The sequence below is a fragment of the Erinaceus europaeus genome, chromosome 14 (genome assembly GCF_950295315.1).
Source record: "Erinaceus europaeus chromosome 14, mEriEur2.1, whole genome shotgun sequence".
Taxonomy (NCBI): domain Eukaryota; kingdom Metazoa; phylum Chordata; class Mammalia; order Eulipotyphla; family Erinaceidae; genus Erinaceus; species Erinaceus europaeus.
The window spans coordinates 36,970,728-36,996,901 of NC_080175.1; the positions used below are offsets into that span (position 1 = coordinate 36,970,728).

The following is a 26,174-nucleotide window of genomic DNA, read 5'->3' on the forward strand; positions in this document are numbered from 1 at the left end:
ACTTGGATATGGCTTTGTTTCTGGAATAGTGCCTAACATATACTGAGTAGTTGTTCACATTTGTTGAATAGATGTGAATGCCATTTGAAACTATTCAAAGATGCCTTATGTTGGGCTATTTTGAAAGTTTTTTTTTCTTTTTTTTTTACAAGAGCATAATACCCCCACCCAATTTTGAAACTCTTAAGACCACAGTACAGTAGTCAGCTTGGTAGGGTGTAGAACAGCATGCATGCTTGAGAGATCATTGCTTAAAAAGGGGGGGGGGGGGAGGGATCATAGCTACTGCCACTTCAAATTGTTTATTAAGCACTGAGCCACATGGGAGAACAAAGAACAATTTAAGAGCACAGATGACCTCAGGAAACATTTCAATAAACTTTTTTCACACCACTGACTGCCTTTGGGGACACAGAAAAGCTGATTTTTTTTTTTTTTATCAACAAAAACCAACAATCAAATAATGAGTAAAAGCTATATCCACTAAGATTCACATTTCATAGAGCTCATAATGTTTCTTCATTGTTGAGTGGCTAAATTGCCATCACAGCTTCTGGATAACTTTGGAGAAAGACACAGGTGGCAGGGTTCCATGGAGTAAAGATGAGATCAGGTTCATGTCATTCCAGTTGTCAGATATATATTTCTTTTCAGCTTTTGATCTCTACGGGGGGAAATAAACAACATAAGCATATGATTCTATATGAAACAAAAAGAGATCAAAGAACTAGGAGTTTATATACTTCTTGTAGTGTTATGATTTATAAGACATCAATTTCTCATAAACAGTTGGTATTCATCCAGGGTTCCTGCCTCAGAGCCCCTGAAATCCTTGGGATTTCCTAGGTAAGGAGAGTAACAAGGAAGTCACTCTTACCCAGTAGATTAGCAAAGGAAAGAACTGGTTACCCCAGTAACTGTGCTAATACAGTTGGAGCTTCCAGCCCCTGGTCGGGGGTGGGGAGGTTCAATCCACCACCAGTAGCCAGTGAGCTATTCAGTACTGCCTGTGTAGCTCTGAAAAATTATTAGAAATCAAAAGTGACTGTGTTGTCATTGCACTTGCTACGTGTTCAAAAGACAAGAAATGGAACTACATTTTTTTAACATATGGTACAATAGAAATTATAAAGGGAGTTGTTTTGACCAGAGCAGCAACAATATTAACACTTGGTTTTCTTGTGTTTATTGAGGTCCAGCTTCCACTCTTTGGACATTTGCCCAGCATTGTCAAGTGGCAGCAGTGGCTTACCTGAAGGGGTTCATTTCTATGCTCTCAGAAGCTCTGTGGCCAGTCCCTGGATGTGCTCCCAGGCGAAGCGCACGTGGTCTGATTCCACGGTGCGAGAACAGATGGCAAAACGCAGCACAAACTGGTCCCTGAGGTGACAGGGGACCAAGTGGATCTTTCTGGCACTGTTTATTTTTTCCAGAAGAGCTTCGTTTAGTTTGTTGGAACCCTGAAGAGATTGAGAAAGAGGAGCTGTGCTCAGGCCTCTGAACACTCAGCGAATGAGGCGAGGCCTCTTCTCTGGCAGTTATTATGCATCAGTGAAACCAGTGGAAGATCCCACAGAGGCATCTGCCTTTTTCATTTTGCAGTGGAAGTACATCAGCCAGGTAGCTGTGTGGCCTGGGAGATGGCAAGCTCTCCCTGCAGGACAATTATCTTCATGTCCTCTTTTTAAATTTTCAAAATAATTTTTTAAAGATTATTTATGGGAAGGGGCAGAGGGAGAGAGAGAACCAGAGCATCGCTCTGACACATGAGATGCCAGAGATCCAACTCAGGACCTCGTGGTTGAGAGTCCAGTGCTTTATCTACCACACCTCCTGGCATGCCTGATGTGCTCTCAAAAGAGGATCCTTCCAAGGTCCAAGATTTTTAAGAAAAAAAAAAATCTAGATATGTTTTATACTAATTGATAACCTGAAGCAGCAGAATGGGGAGCTCCAGTGTTATCATTGAAGGGGTCTCTAAATGTTCATAAACAGAAAATGTCTCAACAACATAGTACGTGAAGCATGGTAGTCACCTTATTGAGTGTACATTTCTTTAAATATTTATTCCCTTTTGTTGCCCTTGTTGTTTTATTGTTGTTATTATTTATGTCGTAATTGTTGGATAGGACAGAGAAAAATGGAGAGGGGAGGGGAAGACAGAGGGAGAGAGAAAGATAGACACCTGCAGACCTACTTCACCGCTTGTGAAGTGACTCCCCTGCAGGTAGGGAGCTGGGGGCTCGAACCGGGATCTTCACGCAGGTCCTTGAGCTTGGGTGCCACCTGCACTTAGCCCACTGCGCTACCGCCCAACAGTGTACATTTTAAAGAAGGTAGTCAGATAAGCCAGAAAGAAGAATATGGGATGATCTCACTCCTAGGCAGAATTTCAGAAACAAGAACAGAAAGGGGAAACACTGGGTTTGGTGTGTTGTACCAACGTAGAGGATCCTAGGGAAGGAGAGCAGGGAGAATGGTCCGGGGGGGGGTGTGAACTCTGGAGTCCTGGTTCATGATGGTTGAAAGGACCTAAGTTGGGGGTCAGAGTTTTGCAGATACCTATCACAGAGAGATGGGAAATTGTACCCATATGTCAGCAACTACTGTTGACCATTACCCCCCCCCCATCACCACCAGTAAAATGATAAAAAACAAAGAAGAAGCAGACTGGAGTGGCCTTAAACATACCCTTAGCCGAAAGCAGACCAGCCCTAGTGTGACTTCTGCACAGATTTCAAAGCGAGGGTCTTGCTGCACCAGAGACTCAAACTCATGCGACAGCTGGACGTGCTTGAAGAAGAAGAGGGAGACCTGTCTGAGTTCTTCATCTCCACCCTAGTCAGAGTTTAGCCCCCAAGGACACCTGCTAATTCATCTCTCTGCCTTTTGCTATCTTCTTCACTCCAAGTACGTGTGCCCCTGCTTACCAGCTGTTCCCACACAGGTTGAGAAAAACTACTACCATGGGAAAAGAGGGCCATTTTGTCTAGAAAAACATTGACACCACCAAAACCAACTTAGAATCAATATTATGCCACTGAGGAGTGTGCTGATGCTTTGCACCTGCATGATTCCACCTTTTTTTTTCTCTCTCTCTCTCTCTCAGAGATAGAGGCAGAGAAGAGACAACCACAGCACTGTTTGAGTGCTGGTGAAGTCTCCCCTTGGCATGGTATTCCCCATGTGTTGGTCCAGGGTTCAAACTTGTGTTCTCATACCTGGTAAAGAATGAGCTCTGGGGTGGGGGTGGGGAATAGCATAATGACTTAAGCAAAGAGACATTCATGCCTGAGGCTACAGATTCCCAGGTTCAGTCCCCCCACCACCGTAAGCCTGAGCTGAGCAGTGGGGTAGGGGGAAAAAAAAAAGTAAGCTCTATTAGCTACCTCCCAGCCCCAAGACATTGCCAAGAGGTATTCACACATTTTATTTAGGAGAGAGCGCAGCTAACACCTGTGGAGCAGGCCTCAGTGCTGCCAGCTGCCCACTGCTCTTCCTCACAACCTGTGCGTGACAGCCCACACAGGTGAGGCCACAGTCACACCCCTTTCGCAGAGAAGGAAACAAGCTGTCATGCTATCGGGCTGCCCAGCACCCAGTCTCAGTTCTGCAGCTGCTGCTGTCAGGACGATGCATTAATCACCCAGAAATAACAATTACGTCCCACCCAAGAGCCATTTTCTGTTTGTTTATTTATTTATTTATTTATTTTTAATATTCCCTTTTGTTGCCCTTGTTGTTTTATTGTTGTAGTTATTGTTGTTATTGATGTCATCGTTGTTGGCTGGAACAGAGAGAAATGGAGAGAGGAGGGAAAGACGGGGAGAGAAAGACATACACCTGCAGACCTACTTCACCGCTTGTTAACCAATTCCCCTGCAGGTGGGGAGCCGGGGTCTCAAACCAGGACTCTTACGCCAGTGCCTGCTGCACTACTGCCTGACTCCCTATTTATTTATTTGTTTTTAATTTTTTTATTATCTTTATTCATTGGATAGAAACACCCAGAAATCAAGAGAGGAGGGGGAGATAGAGAGACACCTGCAGCCCTGCTTCACCACTTGCAAAGCTTTCCCCCTGCAGGTGGGGACCAGGGGCTTGAACCTGGGTCCTTGTGCACTATAAAGTGCACTCAACCAGGTGCGCCAATACGTGGTCCAAGCTGTCTTCCTCTCAAGGAATCAGCCACAGTTGTCTCAATGGGTCTAGGGTTCAAAAACCGACTCAAACAGATTGGGATCTGGGAACAAACTCTCCAAGGTCTAGACACACCCCTTGCACTTTCTAAAGCCAGGCTCTGGAGACTGACTGCCTTAGCTGGTCAGTCCCCAGCGTGTATCTGAGCAGAATTCCCCACCTTGCTGGGACATAAGCAAATTATTTAAATGAACACAGGAAACCCGTGGCCACTAGAGGGCGCCAAAGACTTGGTTGGCCCACAGCAGACTTCCTCCTCTGGAGGCAGGTCTGGGAACCTGCTCAGGGCACAGTACTGAATAGCTCAGTCATACCGAGTTAGCCCTAAACTGAAAGTGGAAATCATTACAAAGATATAAACCACTTTAATCTTTGTCTCCCTCTTTCTCTGCCTTGTCTCCCTCTTTCTCCTCCTTGTTCATTTCCTTTTTTCCTTGCCCAAAGATGTTGGATACCCCTTCATTACAGTCTCTCTTGGTGGTAAGGGGTGGTGAGGGGGGTTTCTTGCTCCTAAACTCTCACATACTCCTCAAGCAGATGTTCATCCTGCTTCATGTCCTTGAGTTGCTGACAAGAGGAGCCAGAGGCCAACATGTGGCAGCAAGTAGGCAGCTCTGAGCCCACACTTGCAAATGGATGTCTCCCCTGCTGTCTCAGTCAGAGATCAGATCAGTGACACTGGACCTTGTCTACAGCTGCACACATGGGCTACGCCCTCGCACCGAGACTGAACTAAAACACTGGCTGTGTCCCTCTCACTGGAGTTGAAAATTACAGGTGTTCTTTCTGTGGAGCCTGAAGTCTTCTGTCAAGATGGGGTCTCGGCTGGTGAAGGACAGAGGAGGGAAAGCAGTGGAACCTCTGAAGCTATATAAATAGACTCCAGGCAAGTCCCAGGCCACATTCAGGCCAGTTCCCTCAGCTCACTCTCTCTTTTTTGGAGGAGCCAGAATCTCAAATATTTGTAATGTCACCACTTGAGATTGCTTTTTCATTCATCTAGAGAGAGATGGAGAGGGACCATAGCTATAGAGCTTCCTTCAGTTCCATAGTACCTACTATATGGTGCCAGGGTTTGAGCCTAAGCAGAGACTATGCCAAGTAGTACACCCTATCCAGTGAGCTATTTTTTCTGCCCTGCACTATTTTTGTATCCATCCTACTTTTAATTGCTCAGACTATCCTTTATGCTATATTTGTTTAATATGACCCCTTAATTTAGGTTGGGGAGACAGCACAATGGGTATGCAATATTCTTATGCCTGAGGCTCTGAGGTCCCAGGTACCACCATGAGCCAGACCTGAGCAGTGTTCTGGTCTTTCTGTATCTCTCATTAAGATGGAATTATGGGAGTCGGGTGGTAGTGCAGCGGGTTAACCACATGTGACATAAAGCCCAAGGACTGGCATAAGGATCCCGGTTCGAGCCCCTGGCTCCCCACCTGCAGGGGAGTCGCTTCATAGGTGGTGAAGCAGGTCTGCAGGTGTCTACCTTTCTCTCCCTAACTCTGTCTTCCCCTCCTCTCTCCATTTTTCTGTATCCTGTCCAACAACGATGACATCAACAACAATAAAACAAGGGCAACAAAAGGGAAAATAAATAAATAAATAAATATTTTAAAAAAAGATTTTAAAAGATGGGATTATGGAGCAGGGGTAGACAGCATAATGGCTATGCAAGGAGATCCTCATGTCAGACTCCACAAAGTCCCAGGTTCAATCCCCTGCACCACCATCAGTCAACTGAGCAGTCCTCTAGTAAAAATAAATAAGTAAATAAAATAGAATTACACATCATGTTAAGTGAGACAAGCCAGAAAGAGAAAAACGAATATAAAATGATCTCACTTATAGGTAGAATATACGAAGAAAGAACAGTAAAGGAAACATGTAAGGTGAAACTTGGACTGGGTGCGGTGTAGTGCACCAAAGCAAAGGACTCTGGGAAGGAGAGAGAGGGACATTGGGGTCCTGGGGTGTCTCCTAGACTCTAATCAAGGGGAGATGTGTTTGAGTCTACATTATAAACTGTTATCCCCCAGAAAAATAAAATTCAGAAATATGTATATATTTTTAAAAGACCCCTTAATCCATTCTACAGTTTCCCACAGAGCCCCAAGTAAAGGAGGAAAGCACAGTCACCTTACGGATGTAGGCCTGCAGCCCCTTGACTCCATACAGCCTGAAAACAAACCACATCTTCAGGGAGCGGAATCTCCGGCCCAGGGGTAGCTGCCAGTGCTGGAAGCAAGCAGAATGGTACCCTCAGTGAGGTGAGGAGGGGGCTCCCACATGCCTCCTCTTAGTTTCCGGACCCACCTGCTTCTCCATCCCTGCCTGAAGGCACCTCCTTCAGCTGCCAGGATCCAGCTCTGGACAGCTCCTAGCCAGGTGTCCTTAACCTGAAGGAGCCGCCCCCACCCCAACCCCCATGGCCTCCCCTGGCTCAGGAATACGGTGCTCTCACCAGCTTACATGCAGCAGGGAGGAGACCCTGAGCTCCAAACAATGTCCCCCTCCTCATCTAAGCTGACCTCCAGTTCACTCTCATGCTAGTCCATTTCCCAAAAGACATCTGCGGGAAGCACCGTAAGTGCTGCCATCCTGGTGCTTTCTCTTGGGACAGCAGAACAGGCAGTGCAGTGACCCGAGAGGATGCCACAAACAGATGGACTTCAGCAGGTCAACTGTCTGGATGATGCCCACACTCAACCTGGAATTCCACCATCATAAGGATATAGATGCTGGTCAGCCTGGTCTAGCACACATCTTACAGTGTATAAGGACCCAGGTTCAAGTCCCAGGTCCCCACCTGCAGGGGAATAACTTCACAAGTGGTGAAGCAGGGCTGCAGGTGTCTCTTGTCTCTCTACCTCCTCCCCTCTCAATTTTTCTTAGTCTCTATCCAAAATAAATATGTAGAGTATTTAAAATAATAATGAAGATATGGGATAAGGAGGAGCTGCCCCACTGTAGGCTAGCGGAGGAACTGGGACATTGTCTCTGAGGCCAAGAAGATCCAGGGGAGACTTCAAGCTCTGTTTCTGCAGCTGGAGGGCTCAACACAGCCTTCCCTGCCAGGCCCAGCACTGTTCCTGAAGACCCAGGTGGGAGGTGTCCTACACAAGGTAGGAGCAGGGAGCTGAGTTTAAGCCTGTGACAACACCCAGCTGTATCTTGGGACCTGCTAGCCATCTCGTGATACCTGGGTGTGAAACTATAGGCCAATCTCCCACTTACCCTGTAGTCAGTTATCAGCCCTGGAAAAAACAGAGAAGAAACCATCAGGATGTGTGCTAGTGCCAGAGCCTTCTCAACTCCCTGCTTTGTATTCATCCTCTCTTAAGCCTCAGGTAAGGAGAATGAGGGCAAAGGTCAGGGTTACCATCCCTCCCCATAATATGTGCCAGGCACCCAAAACACCAATGGGAAGTACTGAGTGATTCCTTTTTGGTTCTTTCTACTTCCTTCCTTCCTTGGTTCTTTCTCCTTCCTTCCTTCTGTCCTTCCTTCCTTCCCTTCCTCCCTCCCTCATGGGAAAATGAGTTGGGCTGTAAAGTGTGGTTAGGTTTTTTTGAAGAGGAATCCAATTTCTGATGGCTCACATCTTAAGTCCAGTGTCCGGTCCAGAGAAGACATCTGCTAAGCATCCACTGAATCAACTTCATTATCCTGATGCAGTGGCTTTGCAGCAGTTTTCAAAGTGGCTGGCTTGCATTTGAGTTCCCTGCCCTGCCCAAACAGTGGCTTGCGGGCCCATGGGGTAAAGCACTCTGGGAAGAAAATCTTAGTTGGGAGATTCTACATGGTGATGCTGGGCAAGGAATCAGTTGAGATGATGAAGCTGGTTGTAGGTTAGGCGACAGGTAGTTCAGTCTTGCTATATGTGTGACCCAGGTTTGAAACTAGCTTCCCCAACCCCCCCCCCACACACACACATATTGAAGGAAGTTTTGGTGCATGTGGGTTCTTTCACTCTCTTTTCTCTCTCTGCCTCTCCAACTTCTCTGTATCTAAAAAAAAAAAAGTGAAGCTGAATTGCAGTCTGGTGTGTTTGGACATCTGACTCTCTAATGTAATCCAGGCAAGGCGTGCTGCAACTCCTAAGTGTCCCCGACTCCCTGGGCCAGAGGAGCTGGCATGGCCACTCCAGGCTGCTGTCAGTTTACAGGTGCTCCCTTTACAGGTGGCTCTTGACCCACTATGCTGACAGGCCTATGTTACAATCACAAGAAAATCCAGTGTCTTGTGAGATCAGCCAGAAAGAAAAGAATGAATATGGGGTGATCTCACTCATAGATGGAAATTGAAAAATAAGAACAGAAAGGGAAACACAAAGCAGAAGTGGGACTGGGTTTGGTGTTTTGCACCAAAGGAAAGGACTCTGGGGATGGGACTTTCAGGTCCTGGTGCATGATGGTGGAGGAGGACCTAGATTGGGGTGAGAGTGTTTTGCAGAAAACTGAGGAATTTTACACATGTGCCAACAATTGTGACTACTGTATGCCACCAATTTCCCCAATATGAAAAGAAAGGAAGGACGGAAAGTAAAAGAGAAAGCAAGTAAGCAATATGTCTGGAAAAGGCTACAGACCAAGCAGGCCACTTTCTCTGTCACCTGCATTGGGATAGAAAGTGCTCCTCTGGATGGCAACATAGCTCACCTGGGTAGTGCGTCCCCTTGCCATGTATGCGATCCAGGTTTGAGCCCAGCCCCCATCATTTGGAAGGAAGCCTTGGTGCTGTGGTCTTTTTCACTGTCTCTATCTCTCTCTGTCTGAAAAGGATGACCCAGAGTGGTGATGAGAAAAATGAAAGAAAGAAATAGAAGAGAGAAAGAGTGCTTCTCTGAGTACAGGTACCCAGTGGGAGGGGACAGAGTCCCTGCCTCCGTTTCTGTCACTGCCGCTTCTGCTCTGCTATTGGGCCTAGAGTGACATCCAGCCCTGGCCAGACTCCACATCAGTAAATGGAACCAAATGATCTCTATCCCAATGCCCACCACCAACATCTCCTAGTCCCTTAGCACGCAGAATTCCTTGGTTGCCCCTCGTGCTGAGCAGTTCTAAAGTGGGGCCCCAGCCCAGCCTCCCCCACAATCCCCTGCTCCAGAACCCTCTCTGGCTCTTGCCTCGTACCCGAGTCTTGGTGGCTGTGCTGCAGGTAGGTGGGGTCCATCTTAAAGGCTCCAGTAAGGTCAGTTCTCTTTTTCACCCTGGTCGAGAGCACAGAAGGTGAGACTCAGTAAGAAAGTGTGTGGCTTTTCTATTTTATTGGATAGGACAGAGAAAAATTGAGAGAGGAGAGGGGGAGGCAGAGAAGGAAAGAGAAAGACACCTGCAGACCTGTTTCACCAGGGCTTGAACCCAGATCCTTGCATAGGTTGTTGGGCTTAGTTCTATGTATGCTTAATGGAGTGCACCACTAGCCTGCCCCCCCCCCCAGTATTCATTTTGTGTGTGTCCTAAGACCCAAGAGTCACAAAACAGAGATCATCTAAAATTTATCTTCTAATGAAAACATTACAGTGCACTGTAATGTGTGCACTTAACTAGGTACACCACCACCCAGAACCATAAAATGTTCCAACATGAATATTGTATATGTTTTGTTATTACATTATTGCCTGAAATTATCACTTTCCATTGCTATTTCATAAATAAATCTGGGAAAGGAAAAGAAAAGAAAGTATGTGGCATAGACCCCCTTCCTTCTGTCTACTCAGCCCAGCCAGTTTGGGCTTCTTTGAATCAGCCCTAAATATTTGGCCTTCCAGCTCACCGGCTCAGAACTCCCGAATCCATGGCTTTGCTGTTGTTATGAGAAAACTTTTTCAGATGAAGGAGAAGGCAGGGACAAGGTCTAGAGGGGGCCAGGAAAACTGAGTCTTTTAAGAGTGAGGTGGTACTGGAAGCTGTCACTTATAATTAGCAGCCAAAGGGTTCACCAGTCACACCTCTCCAGTGAGACCTCCACAAAAGCCCTGAAGCAGAGAAGCTGAGGGTTAACCGTCTCAAAAGAGAAGCAAGGGGTAGTTGAAGAAAAAAATGGAGTTGGCGGCCATATTCCCTTCATCCTAACATAAACAGGGCTTCCTACTACTGTCATCAGAGTGGCCTTGGTCAGTGGCCTGAGGATCAGCTCCTTCTGTCCAAGAGTCTGCTAAGAACCCCAATAAGTTATAGTCTCTTTATACAGAAAGAAAAGAAACAAAACAAAACACTGTTAAACTTGTTGCTATTGGGAAGATTGATAACTATAAAATGGCAATGCCAGTGTGTTTAGGGCTCAGATTTTTGGGTACGAGTCCTGAGTGAATAATGCCAGCATTATGGAATGAGTAAAATAAGTGCAGCTTAGAATGTTCCTAGCTATGACCATGTCATGCGAGCTCAGACCTACAGGGATGCAGAGGTTACACAGGCTCCTGTGTTGAATATGAGTAGACATGGGTCAGATCGATGGGGTTTAAGTTAATGGTATTTATATAATTTTCCCATATTTGGGTACTCTCTGCCCTGATTCAGCTTTCTAGTCTTATTTCTAACTCTGACACCATCTCCCCAGACAACACTTTTAGCACACCTGCATGTTAGCTTGCTTGCTTCCTGCCTCATTGCTTCGGCATGTTCCACCTTTCTGCCTGGGATTCTGACAACACCAAAGGACAAGGTCTAGGGAGATTCCAGGGTATGAGACGCCTGGTGGCACACCCCAGGAGGACAGGGAGACTCAGTGTCCCCTCACATACCCCACACCCTGCCCCATGCAGCTCTTCCAAGTGGCTGCCCATTGTGTCCTGTCCAGCACAGACCCTCATGGCAGGTGACATGCTTTCCTGAGCCCTCTGGATTGTTCTAGTCATTGATGGTACTTGGAAGCATGGGGTAGGATGTGGGGGTGGGGGGAACCCCTTCATTTTGTAGTCAAGTTGGATAGGACTCATGGGGTTGAAGATGCTGAGCTGGTGTTGGGGAGAAGCCAAGCAGGTCAGCAACTGTTCTGTCTTTCCTGAACAGGCACAGAGCCCAGGCCAGGTTGGCATTGTCATATGTGCAGGGGGTAGAGGGCAAGGTGAGAGGGCCCTGCCTTGCAGTGCTCACAGTGCTTAGAAATCAGCCCCCTTTCCACCCACTGTAGGTCCACTCTACTCTGTTCCCTGAAATGGGCTCCTGAGAGGAGTTGGGCTTAATGCTAATTACATTATCTTTCTCTCTCTCTTTCTACCTCATTTAACTGCAAAGACACCAGCTCAAAGCAATTGTGCTACAAATAGCAGTGTCCTGGGGTAAACTAGAAAAGAAACTACTAGCCTCATAGAAGTTTGGGCTTGAAAGAAAGTCTAAAGTTAGAGAAGTCCTGAAGGATGAACTTCAGTGAGCATGAAATAAGGAGGCCTGGATGTGACTGAGCAATGGGGTGATGGGAGAAAGAATCGGACTTGTTTGTGAAAAGTGATCTAGGTGTTACATCTTTAAAAGGACAAACTATGTCAGTGAGTAATAATAAGCTTTGTTTTTTAATCCGCCTAGAAGCCTGCTGAGCTCTGGCATATGGTGGTGCTAGAGATTGAACAAGGGGGGCCTCAGAGCCTCAGGCATGAAAGTCTCTTTGCATAACCATTATACTGTCTCCCCTAACCATTAGTGCCCAGTAATAAGCTTTTTAGTGCATGCTTTATCTGGCCTGTGTTTCTTCCGTGAACCACCACCACCCCCCCATTTTGTTTTTGCCAGGACCAGGGCCTCACATATGTATGATCTCATCATTCCAGGCATTTTTCCACACAGAGACAGAGCTTTCTCTGGTGAGGCTTGGATTGGAGAGGTAACAATTCTCCTAAAATAACAGAATGAGTAGGGGAGATAGCAAAAGGCCACTCATGGCTGAAGATCCGAAGTTCTAGATTCAGTCCTCAACACCAGCATAAGCCAGAATTGAGACGTGCTCTGGTAAAACAAACAAATAAACAAAATTTCTAAAAAATTACTGAGTTAAAGCAGATATCTCCAATATCATGAGACAAAACAAAAACTGTAAATGTATGTGTGATGATATTTGAGCTTCTATTAAGAGGCAGGCAAAACCTGCCCTTGGAAGAAAATTGGAGACTTTCCTTGAAGAATGGCTGATACTAAAGAAACATGAAAATCAGTGGAGACTGATTCATGCTTCCATATAAAGATTCAGAATACCAAATGAACAATCAAAAGCTTATTTGCAGAATAATGGAATCATTCTGAAGCATATTTATTGTGCTTGTAATGACTACAAGGTTTAGAAACTTTGCTTACCTTGTCCATTTCAATATTGAGAGGATATAACCAAAGTATTTGTCTCAAATTGTGGGCTAACCACTGGTAAAATTTCATTAAACACTAGAGAGAGAATCCTTACATTTAGAAATTCCTCTCCACACCTCAAAAAAAGGGGGAAAAAAGAAAAAGAAAAAAATCAGTGAGAGCAATTTAAAAAAAAAGAAAACTCGGAGCCAGGTGGTGGCGCACCGGGTTAAGTGCACATAGTATGAAGTGCAAAGACTGGAGTAAGCATCCAGATTCAAGCCTCTCTGGTTCCCCACCTGCAGAGGGGTGGCTTCACAAGTGGCGAAGTAGGTTTGCAAGTGTCTATCTTTCCCTCCCCCTCTCTCTCCTCCCCCCCCCTCAGTTTCTCTCAGTCCTATCCAACAACAGCAACAACAGTGGAAAAAAGATGGCTGCCAGGAGCAGTGGATGGTAGTGCAGGTACCGAGCCCCAGTGATAATCCTGGAGGCAAGCCTGCACGTGTGTACACACGCGCACACGCACGCATGCACGCACGCGCACACACACACACACTAATGAAACTTCAAAATGTGTAATTGTGTCATCTCTGTGTGTGTGTCCTTGAAAAAAAGAAAAGAAAGCTCACTTGTATCTGGTTTGTTGTGTTAGCAAAATCTTTAACCATGTCTGTAAATAACTCACCACTTAGGGTTGTTCATTTATTTCCAACTTTTAGATGCATAGAGGACTGCCACTTCATTTCTGAACTCTGATTCTTCAGACTTGTCTTCCTACCTGCACCCCACTGTGGGGAGGGGCAGCTCACATTACTGCAACAACTCAGAGACTAGAAAAATGCATATTTTTGATTCTGTGGATATTCAGGATAGTATAAACCAGCCTCTGCATAGATCCTCAGCATTCTTTTTAAAAAGTGTTAGTTATGGGGGCCAGGTGGTGGTGCACCTGGTTGAGTGCACATGTGGCCATGTGCAGAGGCCCTGGTTTAAGCCCCTAGTCTCCACCTGCAGGGGAAAAGCTTCACGAGTGGTAAAGCAAGGCTGCAGGTGTCTCTCTCTCTCTCTGTCTTCCCCTCCCTTCTCAATATCTGGCTGTCTCTGTCAAATAAATGAAGATAATTTTTAAAATTATATGTATTTATTCATTACTTTATTGGCTAGGGACAGGAAGAAACTGAGAAGGAAGGGATACAGAAAGAGACCTACAGCACTGCTTCACTGCTTGTGAAGCTTCCCTCCTGCAGATGGGGATTGGGGCTTGAACCTGAGTGTTTGTATATGATAGCATGTGCACTCAACTAAATGCACCACCCATCCTTGGCCTTCATTTTGTATCTAATAATGAGAGAGTGACACATACTCTGGTATATGTAGTGCCAGAGAGCAAACTGAGGACCTCAGGCTTGAAAGTCCATTTCATAGCTGCTGCACTACATCCTTCATTTCCTTTTAAAACAAATGTAGTTGCATAAGGACCATAGAAAATGACTTTTACTGACCTTCAAGATCCTGAACTCTGCTATGCACATGTCTGCCTCAGGGCTTTTGCACTGGCCCTTTTCTCTTCCCCCAGCTGCCTACACTATGTTCTCTCCTCATGGGCCTTCTGTCAATTGCCACTTCACCAAAGAAGTTTCCTTGACCCATTTGTGCTGATAATAATGCCAGCACAATGATGCTCACCCCATCAAGGTATCTCCCTGGTACCTTTCTGTCTCCCAGGCACTCACTACATTTCTTCCCTATATCTCCTCATCCTATGGACCTCAATCTGCACTGGAAAGTAAGCTCACCACTATATATATATATATATATATTTTTTTTTTTTTTTCCTTAGCAAATGCTTTTAAGCATTTAGGCTTTGATTCATTCAACATCTGAGAAGAGTCACCTAGAGGTAGCTGAATCAGGAATAAGTACTGACATTTCCTTACATTTGTGTTCTGTTAGTGCTGGGTAAACAAAATGATAGATTTTGTCCATTGCCCTCCCGTTTATTATACCAATGTGTTGCAATAGTACAGAGAAAAGTGTGTAACCTGGGTAAGATTAAGCAAGAATACCACCCACAGCTAGGAAGCAGAAGCAAGCAAAGTGAGGGATGTGCTCCTCCAGCTCTGGCGGCCTCACCAGCCAGATCTTTCAGAAAAAGCATAATTCTAAAGAGAGGTAGCCCCAGGCTCCAGTTCCAAGCCACAACCTGGGAGCATCATGCAAAGGGGAAGGGTCATATGTAGTGGATCTGTGCTATGGTGTCTCTCCTCTCACCATCTGTCTAAAAAAAAACCAAGAAAATGTAGAAGTACAGTCCAACTAGCTATCTGATGATTTCAGACTTGATGTATAATTAATGTCTAACTCAGTACTTGGAGGACTCTGTACCGACTAAAGTTATCTGCAAACTCTTCAAACATGGGCAAAAGCATCAAGAAGACAAAGGCTCTGGATTAGCTGACTCCTGGCATGTTAAAGGAGAACCAGTCACTTAGACAATGAGATCTCAAATGTGTAAGATTCAAGTTCCCACTCTCCAAATCCTAGGGCTGTTTACCCATGTACCACTCTTCATTCTACTTTCTGTTAGTGTCAGCTCCTTTGAAGCCTTGAATTCATGATGGGTTGGAAAACTTGATAATAAATGGGCTCTGGCCCTTGAGGGGCCCTATCTCATTGTTTGTTTCTTCTATAGGGTTGTATGATTAGTGGGGTTACCTCCAGGGTCTCAGTCATACATAGAACTTATGTCTCTCTGGCCTGGAGTATGGATTGACCTGCCAATGTTCAGCAGGGAAGCAATTACAGAAGCCAAACCTTCCACCATCTGCACCCCATAATGACCCCGGGTCCATGCTCCCAGAGGGATAAAGAATAGGAAAGCTATCAGGATAAAGGATGGGATATGGAGTTCTGGTGGTGGGAATTGTGTGGAGTTGTACCCCTCTTATCCTATGGTTTTTGTCAGTGTTTCTTTTTTATAAATAGAATTTTAAAAATCAAAAAAAGGATTAAACCCTAAAAAGAAGAAGAACTTAATGTCTCTCTGAGTAATCTTTTGGGATTCTGCATCACCCTATGGACAATGTAACAAGAAAGAAAAGAAGGAAGAAGGAGAAAGTGGAGGGGAATAAGAAAAAGAAAGAGAAGAAGAAAGGGGGAGAAAGAATAATTCACTAGGAGTGGTGGAATTGTGCAGGTCTGAGGCCTCACAGAAAACCCTGCAGACAAACAAGCAGACTTGACTTTGGAGTGAGCTGGGGCACTTACCACATGGCGGAACAGTCAAAATTCACCAAAAGCCACTTGTGTGGATTGAAGTTGAAAGAATCTGCAAACTGGGAAAGGTTAAAAAAAAAACAAAACAGACCATGTGGTTACCATGAGTTACAAAACAATAGCCCATCCACTACTGAACAGCATATTCCCTCCAGTGAAACACTGGAGCCCAGGCTGAAAGACCCCATGTGGAGGCCAACTAAGGCATCTGGACCTAGAAACATGCTGAAGCCTCCCTATGACCTGTGTAATCCCATTTGTAAGAAATACTTCCCCAGGGCTGGGTGGTGGTGGAGTTGGTTCAGCACACACATTACAGTGAACAAGGTCCTGGGTTCAAGCACCCAGTCCCCAACTGCAAGGGGACAAGCTTCATAAGCAGTGAAACAGTGCTGCAGTGGCTTCTTCCTCCCTCCCTCCCTCCCCCCTCCCTCATCCTTCCCTCTTAGGTTTCTCTGCCTCTGTCCCATATGAATAATAAATAGATAAACAGATTTTTTAAATTTATTAGGGAATTAATGTTTTACATATGACAGTAAATATAATAGTTTGTACATGCATAACATTTCCCAGTTTTCCATATAGCACTATAACCCTCACTAGGTCCTCTGTCATCCTTTTTGGACCTGTATTCTCCCCACCCCCACCCCCTACAAACCCCAGTGTCTTTTATTTTGGTGCAATACACCAATTCTAGTTCAGGTTCTGCTTGTGTTTTCTGATCTTGTTTTTCAACTTCTGTCTGAGAGTGAGATCATCCCATATTCATCCTTCTGTTTCTGACTTATTTCACTTAACATGAATTTTTCAAGGTCCATCCAAGATCGGCTGAAAACGGTGAAGTCACCATTTTGTATAGCTGAATAGTATTCCATTGTGTATATATACCACAACTTGCTCAGCCACTCATCTGTTGTTGGACACCTGGGTTGCTTCCAGGTTTTGGCTATTACAAATTGTGCTGCTAAGAACATATGTGTACACAGATCTTTTTGGATGGGTATGTTGGGTTCCTTAGGATATATCCCCAGGAGAGGAATTGCAGGATCATAGGGTAGGTCCATTTCTAACCTTCTGAGAGTTCTCCAGACTGTTCTCCACAGAGGTTGGACCAATTTACATTCCCACCAGAAGTGCAGGAGGGTTCCTTTGACCCCACAACCTCTCCAGCATTTGCTGCTGTTATCTTTTCTGGTGTATGACATTCTCACAGGAGTGAAGTGGCATCTCATTGTTGTCTTGATTTGCATTTCTCTGACAATCAGAGACTTGAAACATTTTTAACTTGGAGCATTTTTTCATGTGTTTCTCGGCCTTTTGGATCTCATCTGTGGTGAATATTCTGTCCATGTTCTCTCCCCATTTTGGATGGGGTTATTTGTTTTCTTATTGTTGAGTTTGGCAAGCTCTTTATTTACTTTGGTTATTAGCCCCTTGTCTGATATATGGCATGTAAAGATCTTCTCCCATTCTGTGAGGGGTCTCTTGGTTTGGGTAGTGGTTTCTTTTGCTGTGCAGAAGCTTTTTAATTTGATGTAGTCCCATAGGTTTATGCTTGCCTTCGTCTTCTTTATAATTAGATTCGTTTTGTTGAAGATGTCTTTAAAATTTATGCAGAAAAGAGTTCTGCCAATATTTTCCTCTAAGTATCTGATATTTTCTGGTCTAACATTCAAGTCCTTGATCCACTTGGAATTTACTTTTGTGTTTGGTTAAATATAGTGGTTCAGTTTCATTCTTCTACATATTTCAACCCATTTATTCTAAGACCATTTGTTGAAGAGACTCTGTATTCCCCATTTAATAGTCTGGGCACCTTTGTCAAAGATTAGATGCGCATAGGTGTGGGGGCTTACTTCTGGGCTCTCAATTCTATTCCACTGGTCAGTGTGTCTATTCATGTTCCAGTACCAAGCAGTTTTGATGACAATGGCCCAGATAAGTAGATTTTTTTTTTTTGTTAAATCCCGCAGAAAATGTGAAACTAAGGCAACAAGAGGGGGAGGTTAACCCTAGAGTTAGAGAACCCACTTTGTTCTGGGTCCAACAGCTAACTTCCTGCTGGTGGAGCAGGATGGCCAGTTTTGCTTTGTGGGAAAGCAGATCTGGCCATCCTGAAATTGCAGCCTGAACTAAGCACAGCACCTGACATAGACCAGAGCCCTCAGTGCAAATATGTGGATCATTTGTGGTTATTTGGCCAGCAAGTGATGACCCCTGGGCTCAAACCCTGGCTTGTGGATTCTGGCAGGTCCAGTATAAGTGCATGTGCTGAGAAGGGAGAGACCATCAGAATCTACCATGGGCATTGTGGGTGGCTTGCTCTCAGGCAGGCTCCTTGCACAGTCAGGAAGATGAGGACTTGATGGGCCAGGCTGGCATGAACCCTGATGTACTCTCACCCATAGAGCTGGAGCAAGGCTTGGGGCTTCACTACGGCCACCATAAGGCTTAAGACATGCTGCTGGCTATTCCTGGAACTCAATGCCAGGCATGCAGATGTCTAGAACATGCTTGTGGGAAGAGTGAAATGAAGAAACCCATTATTTTACAGATGAAAAAAAAGAGGACTTTGAAGGAAAGCCCCAGACTCTAGCCTTAATTCTCCTTCTCCCTGAGGACCCTCAGCACATCCAAGCAATTTACCAACAAAAGATTAGACCACAACCCCTGTCGAAAGAAGACTGAAGAACTCTCAGAAGGCTAGAAATGGACCTACCCTGTGACCCTGCAATTCCTCTCCTGGGGATATAGCCTAATGAACCTAACACAACCATCCAAAGAGATGTGTGTACACCTGTGTTCATAGCAGCACAATTAGTAATAATCAAAACCTGAGATCAACCCAGGTGTCCAACAACAGTTAAGTGGCCGAGAAAGTCATGGTCTATATACACCGTGGAATACTAATCAGCTATTAAAAATGAGCAATGGCCAGGTGGTGGCGTACCTGGTTGAGCACACATGTTACAGTGTGAAAGGACGCATGTTCAAGCCCCTGGTCCCCACCTGCAGGGGGAAAGCTTCATGAGTGGTGAAGCAGGGCTGCAGGTGTCTCTCTGTCTCTCTCCCTCTGTATCTTCCCCACCCCTCTCAATTTCTGGCTGTTTCTATCCAATAAATAAATAAAGATAATATTTTAAAAATTAGCAATTCACCTTCTTCACTTCATCTTGGATAGAGTTTAAAGGAACCATGTTAAGTGAGACAAGCCAGAAAGAGAAGGATGAATATGAGATGATCTCACTCATAGACAGAAGTTGAGAAATAGGAACAGGAAGGGGAAACATAGCAGAAATTGGACTGGGTTTGATGTATCACACCAAAGTAAAGGACTCTCTGAGTGAGAGGAGGGGAGGCTTTCAGGTCGTGGCGCATGATGGAGGAGGACATAGGCAAGGGATGTTTTTCAGGAAACTGAGAAATTTTACACATGGACCAACAGTTGTATTTACTGTTGACTGCAAACCATTAATCCACCCAATAGAAAAAAAATTTTAAGTTGGACCAGGCTCACCACCAAAGATTTTCTATTATTTAGGGATTCATCATAATTTGGTGGAGGGTTAGCATATTCAAATCAAGGGAGGCAATTTAAAGAGCTCAGATAATTCAAATTAAGTAGGATCACAAAGAATAATCCAAGAACTCTAACCAGGACATGGGCTTCCGTTCCTTAGTAAGGGACACTGTCCTCTGATGGGTCACAGTCCTGTGACATTCCTATTTTGAGACTTTGTGAGTCCTGATCCTTTTTTTTTTTTTTTCAGTTTTTCCCTTTTTTCTTTTTCTTTTTTTCTTTCTATCTTTTTTTTTTTTTTTTCACCACAACACTGCTCAGCTCGAATTTATGGCAGTTTGAGGGATTTGGAACTTCAGGTATGGAAGTCTCTTTACATAACCATTATGCTATGTTCCCTGCCCCCCAAAGATGTGTCTATTTATCACAAAAGAATGAGGTAGGAAAGAGGGGACTTTAGCACTGCTCAGCTCTGACATAAGGTGGTGCCAGGGATTGAACATGCGACCTCTGGGAGTTTAAGCATTAAAGTTGTGCTCTAATAGGTAAAGCTATCTCCCCAACCTCTCTCCTGATTTGTTTTTATTGGGTATATTCACAGGTCTACTTCTCATAAAATGAAATGTTACTTAAGATGTGATATTGCGTATTCTCAAATCTGTATAGGTAGAAGTCAAGCTCCTAGAATATATGGAATACTTGCAATTTTAATTCATACACGCTGTGTCCAGAAATTATACTCATTTGGCACATGACATATTTGCTGCTGAGGGACTGGGGAGATAGCATAATGGTTCTGCAAAAAGACTTTTATGCCTAAAGCTCCAGAGGTCCCAGGTTCAATCCCCAGCACCATCATCAATCATTCAGAGCTCAACAGTGCTCTGATAGGAGGGGGAGGAGAACTATCTTTTCTTGTCATGCATTCATTCAATTTCAACTTCATAAAATACAAATTTCTATGCCTGCTAGCTTCCTCATAAACAACAGGTAAAGGAAAATTTCCTAACAAATCTACAGTGATTGAGGGATCTACCCATTATCCCTTTGATTATTTGTTTTTACCAATTTCTGTGTAAAAGATCAAGTTACTGAAACCTACTTTCTTTCTTCCTTTCTAAGAGCTCAGATAATTCAAATTAAGTAGAATTCTAAATACTGAAACTATTTTTCTTTCCTCTCTTCCTTCCTTATTCCAACACCTTACTATGAGTAGCAATTACCAAATACTGACTCTAGCTTCCCACATCAATTTTCAATGCCACTGTATTTTCAAGCAGAAAATGAGAGATTTGACCACAAAGAGGGGCTAGTAGGGTCATCTGAACTTTCACTGCCTTGACAAACTATCCCTGGTTTACTGTCTGACTGATGGGCAGTACCTGGCTTGCGTGATGGCTCAGGCTAAGCCACAAGTCTAATTTTTTTTTTTCCTCCAAGTTTATTGTTGGGGCTTGGTGCCTGCATTACAAACCCACTGTTCCAGGAGGCTGTTTTTTCCCTTTTTGTTGCCCTTGTTGTTTACTGTTGTTGTTGTTGTTGTTGTTGTTGTTGCTGTCACTGTTATTGGATAGGACAGTGAGAAATCAAGAGAGGAGGGGAAGACAGGGAGGGAAAAAGATAGACTCCTGCAGATCTGCTTCACTGCTTTCCAGGCAACCTCCCAGCAGGTGGGGAGCTGGGGGCTCGATCCGGGATCTTTATATCAGTCCTTGCACTTTGCGCCATATGCGTTTAACCCACTGCACTACCACTTGCCCCCCAATCCATTTTTTTAAAACCAGAGCTCTTATCAGCTGTGGCTTACAGTGGTGCAGGGGACTGAACCTGGGACCTCAGAGCCTCAGGCTTGAGAGTCTTTATGTATAACCATTATGCTATCTACCCCCACCCAGGCCAAATCCATAAGTGAGGCAGCACTGCACTGCATGCAGGGGTCAGTCTCCTAAGGGGGCCTTGGATGTGTCCCAAAAACTGTGAGTTCTCTTCTCTGTCCTCTTCTAGAATAAAGCATGGAGGAGGCAGGGCTGGTACAATGAATGGGGGTTAGCATACCAACTCCTCTCAACTGATAATAACCTCCCCACCCCACCCCACCTTGGGGTACAGATTCATTTCCTCCCAGCTTTCAACAAAGGTAATTTGAAGACAGAGACCGGAAATTACAAGGAGGAGTTTCATTTGTTGAGCAAAGGGAACAAAAGGTTGAAAAAAAAGAAGAGGTTTTGTTTGCTAGGTTTTTTATTAGCTCCCTCCTAGGGAGCTGATGTGTTTAAACTTCTTTCATTACCCTCCAAGAGATATTTTCCTTCCTGCTGCCAGAGAGAAAGGCTCTTATCTTAGGGGGGAGGGTCAGCACAGGATATTGCAGCCTCCTTATCTGACCAGCTGGGCAGCCGGCCTCCATCAGACCAGCAGAGAGTCTACAGTGACAGGGAAGATGGAGAGACATTATTGTTAGAGATGAAATCCTGTCTGCAGCCGATAGATATAATCTCTTGCAGCGTGTGCTCCCTGGGCTTGGCAGAGGCCTCCCACCTAGGAAGGGGCTTGCCTCTAGGTGCCTCTTTGTGGGGGTGGGGAGGTGGCAGGAGGGAATGAATCCCACAGCCTCTGGCCCCACCACACCTGTAGGGGCACTGAAGTCCCTTTCTCCTTACCTTGAGTCTTTACCAGGACAGGCACTGCTAGCTCTGTAGCAAGAAGTGTGTCAGTGGTATATCCATCCATCATTCATTTTTCAGCATCAAACACTCCTTCAACTAGCTGTCAGAACTGTGGAGGACTGAGGGGTAGCACCCCGTTTTGAGGACCTCTCCTTATTAAACTCCCTATCCAGAATTATTAGTTTATTTTTTTATCATTTAATTGAGGGGTTAATGGTTTACAGGTCAGGTGTGAACATATGGGTACAATCTCTCATCTCCCTATGACAGGTGTCTACAGAACACTCTGTCCCTGAACTAGGTTCCTTTCCACCATCATGCACCAGGCCCCCAAAGCACTCCCCTCCACAACCCCCTCCCTGCCCACCTTACCCAGAGTCCTTAGCTTTAGTGCAATACACCAAAACCAGTATTATTTGTAGAAATCTCAGAAACCTCCATTTACCTTATGTGGAAAACTGAGAAATGTTATGTATGTGCAAACTATTGTATTCACTGTCAAATGTAAAACATTAATCCCCCAATAAAGGGGGGGGAAAGTAAAAAAAAAACATTTTAAGTAAAATGAAAAAAGAAAGAAAGAAAACTCTGTTTACCCCCTACCCCCAAGAATGATCTAAGCCCTGGCATATATTCAGAGCTCCATAAGCAATTATTGAGTATATGTATAAGGGAACAGCTTCTATGGAACTAGAAACCAGAATGCTACTTTGTTTTCAAAAGGGGACGATTCTGTTCTAAGAAGGAATATTTGTATTCTGTCCCCCTCCCTCAGCACACACACACATACACACTTCTGCTCTTGCAGCACTCTTAGAACTCAAATTAGTGATTAGACAATCCATCAGTGAACATGGCATGGGGACAGAAAGAGATTATTTGAGGGACACTTTCCCCGTGGCCATCTTGAGAAATCATCACAACCTCTAATGTGTGCTCAGTCTGCAAACTCCTCAAATGTGATTACCACCTCTGATCCTTACAGCAGCCCCTCCAAGGACAGATCATTATTAAATTCATTCTGAAAGGACACTAAGCCTCTCTGGGGCACACAGCCAGTCCTTGAAACCAATGACTGGACTGGTGGACTAGCTCACTTGGACAGTACACTGCTTTGCCATGTGCACAACCCAGGTTCAAGCCCAGCCGCCACTGCATTGAAGGAAGTTTTTATGCTGTAATCTCTCTCTCTCTCTCTCTCTCTCTCTCTCTGCCACTCTGTCTCTTTGCCTCCTGTCTCTGTGAGGTAAAGTGAAAAAGAGAGAGAGATTCAAGGAAAAAAGGAAGAAAGAAGGAAGGAAGAAAGGAAGGAAGGAAGGAAAGATAGAAAGAAAAGAAAAGAAAAGAAAAGAAAAGAAAAGAAAAGAAAAGAAAAGAAAAGAAAAGAAAGAGACAACACCCAAAGACCCAGGACTTGGTGTTAGCTCACCCAATAGAAAGCACACATTGTTGCTATGCTCTCAGTCCTGGGTTTAGGCCTCCAGTACCACATGGGAGAACCATGCTGGGGAAAGGGGAGTTTCACAAGGAGTACTGGGCTATTCTCTCTCTCTCTCTCTCTCTCTCTCTCTCTCTCTCTCTCCCCTCTCTCCCCTTCCCTTCCCTCCCTTTCCCCCTCTCTCTCCCTCTTCCTCTACTTCCCTTTCTCTCTCCCCCTCTCCCTCTCTTTCTCTTCTTCCTCCCATCACCACCACCACCACCACCACCAATATTCAGAAGAAGCAAAGAGTCCCTGGGAGCCATGGTGTAACATAAGCACAAAAAGCCCCAGTGGCAAGAAAAAGCAGACAAAACCATAGGCCAATCAGTCCTCAATCCACCTGCTGGTGAGGCCTCACAGGACAGCCTGTCCCTGAGCAAATAGCCCAGTGTCACAGCTACTCAGACTCTGGGTTTCCTTCCCTGCACTCAAAGCCTCTGTCCCACTGCTGCAGTCACATTGGGGCCTTCCTGACAAGGGGAATCTGGCCCGAGGAGCTGCTGCCAGCCATGTGCGCCAGTAGGAACCTGAGTCTGGCTGAGCCCATCAGAGGGTGCCTGTATGGGCTTTGTGTTAAGTTTGCTCTTGGTGCAGATGCCAGAGGGGGCAGGGAACTGGAGGTAATGCCCATGGTTATTTCTCAAAAGAAGCAGGTGTTGACACTGACACTGAACCCTCCCATTTATTTTATTTTTGTTTTGTTTTGTTTTTACATACTTTGGAAGTAGCCCAGACCTTTTTCATGCACAGGCAGCTGCCTGTTCAATAATGATCACAGCAAATATCCTGTCAGCTTGGAGGGTGAGAGCATGACTATCATCAGACTGAGCCAGACTGTAGGGAAATGTGGGTCAGAATTTTAAATTACCTTATGCTTTGAGATACATCACAATTTTATCTTTGTTCTAGTCTGCTTCCATCAATTCATAAGCTGTAATCCACTTTATCATGTCAGCTATGCCCAGGATTTGAGCAGACTGAAAAATAGTCCTGAGAGTCCAGAAGATGGGCTGAAGAGACAACATAAAACACTGAAAAGTGCCGCCATGCCTGAGGCTCTGAGGTCCCAAGTTCAACCCCCAGCACCACCATAAGCCAGAGCTGAGCAGTGCCTGCTCTTTCTCTGTATCTTTCCCTTTGTACCTGTCTCATTTAAAATAATAATGATGATGATACTATTACTAATAATATATATAATTTTAAAAGGAATCCAGAAATCAAATTACATGACCAGAAGTTTCTCAGCCCCTCCCAAGGGTATACTTTCCAGTGATTATTGGGTATGTTCTGAAAATGATTTGCTGAGGGGACCAGGTGGTGGTGCATCCGGTTAAGCACACATGTTAGACTGTGCAAAGACTTGGGTTCAAGCCCCCACCTGCAGGAGGGAAGCTTCATGGAGTGGTGAGGCAGGTCTGCAGGTGTCTCCTTTTTATCTCTCTCTCCCTCCTTAATTACTCTCTGTCCTATCCAATAAAATAGAAAGAAGAAGAAAATGATTTGCTGAGAATTCAATGCCACCACCCTGCGTGAAGTCACAGATAATGAGTAAATCATTGTTGCAAAGAGCCACACCCACCTCCACTCCATTGAGAAGGGGCCGGAATTCAGGGCAGATGAAGGCGCTGCCCGCATAAGCAGCATCAATGTGCAGCCACAGGCTCTCCTGGTGACCTGCAGGGAGGAGAGTTTGTTGAGTGCTCACAGGATGGGGCATCCTTCTCATAGTCCCACTCCTGCTCCAGTCAGTCCATCACTAGAATGTCCTGGGAAGGCTGCTGGCCCCCAGCAGGCTCCTCTGCTCTGCAGGCCAGGAAGCTGAAGCCACATGCTCCCCCACAGGGTACTCAGTATGTCCCACATGTTCAGATGCTCAGGGAATGAGTGGAAAATGGAAACATTTTTTTTTTCTTTTTGCAGCAAGGCTTGACTAGAGCTTCATGCCTATTTCAATTCCACCATTCCCAGCAGTAGATTCTTTTATTTATCTTTCTAGATAGTGAGAGACACAGAGAGAGAGAGAGAGAGAGAGAGAGAGAGAGGAAAGAAGACACTACAGCACTGCTCCACAGCTCATGAAACTGCCCCAATTCATAGTGCTTCCATGCAGAGACACACATTACCAAAGGATCTAGGTTCAAACCCCCACTCCCAACCTGCAGGAGAGAAGCTTCACAAGCACTGAAGCAAGTACTACAACTGTCTTTCCTTCTTTCCTCCCTGCATCTACCTATTTCCTCTTGGTTTCTCTCTCTATCCAAAAAAATAACTAAATTAAATATAATATTTTAAAAATAAAGGATGAATTTAATTCAACAACAAAACTTAGCAACTCCATCAAAAAAGCGGGGGGCAGAAAACTGGTGCCAGGAGAGGAAAAGTGGATGAAAGCATATTTGCTTGTAACTGAAGGCCCTGCTGGTGGCTGGCAAGGCTGGGTGTCGTCGGTAATCAATATACTTGTCAAAATGAAGTTCAAGGGTAAATATCACCAGCAGTGGATGGGATTTGGCCCTCGCTCATATCTGATACCAAGCACATCACAGACCGAGTTCTGCCTGCAGCCCCCAGACCTGGGGACAGAGGGAGCTGCAGGACAGGACACTCGATGAACCATGAGCCCCAGATGCCACCAGCTGGCTGTCACCTTCCTGGCCCAGCCAGGACCGCCAGCCCCTGGCACTTGGGATGGCAGGGCGTGCTGGCTCTGGCCTGAAGTAGAGCCTGGCCTCTAAATCCAGTATCCTGGG

The 26,174-nt window shown here is 45.1% G+C and overlaps 1 protein-coding gene across 3 annotated transcripts in view; it reads right to left on the minus strand.

Annotated features, from left to right (window-relative positions):
- Positions 1-283: 283 nt before the first annotated feature.
- Positions 284-26,174, minus strand: part of DDC (dopa decarboxylase) — a 53,858-nt gene continuing 27,967 nt past the window's right edge. For 2 of the 3 annotated variants that reach the window (XM_060171549.1, XM_007528163.3), the window contains 8 exons: positions 25,004-25,098; positions 15,750-15,817; positions 9,339-9,415; positions 7,441-7,460; positions 6,343-6,441; positions 2,692-2,793; positions 1,253-1,460; positions 284-664 (listed from right to left, as the gene is read on the minus strand). In XM_060171549.1, the coding sequence (XP_060027532.1) occupies positions 1,269-1,460; positions 2,692-2,793; positions 6,343-6,441; positions 7,441-7,460; positions 9,339-9,415; positions 15,750-15,817; positions 25,004-25,098 (653 nt within the window). In that variant the 3' untranslated portion in view covers positions 284-664; positions 1,253-1,268. The remainder of the gene's footprint in view (positions 665-1,252; positions 1,461-2,691; positions 2,794-6,342; positions 6,442-7,440; positions 7,461-9,338; positions 9,416-15,749; positions 15,818-25,003; positions 25,099-26,174) is intronic. The other variant, XM_016190466.2, reaches the window with a different exon arrangement.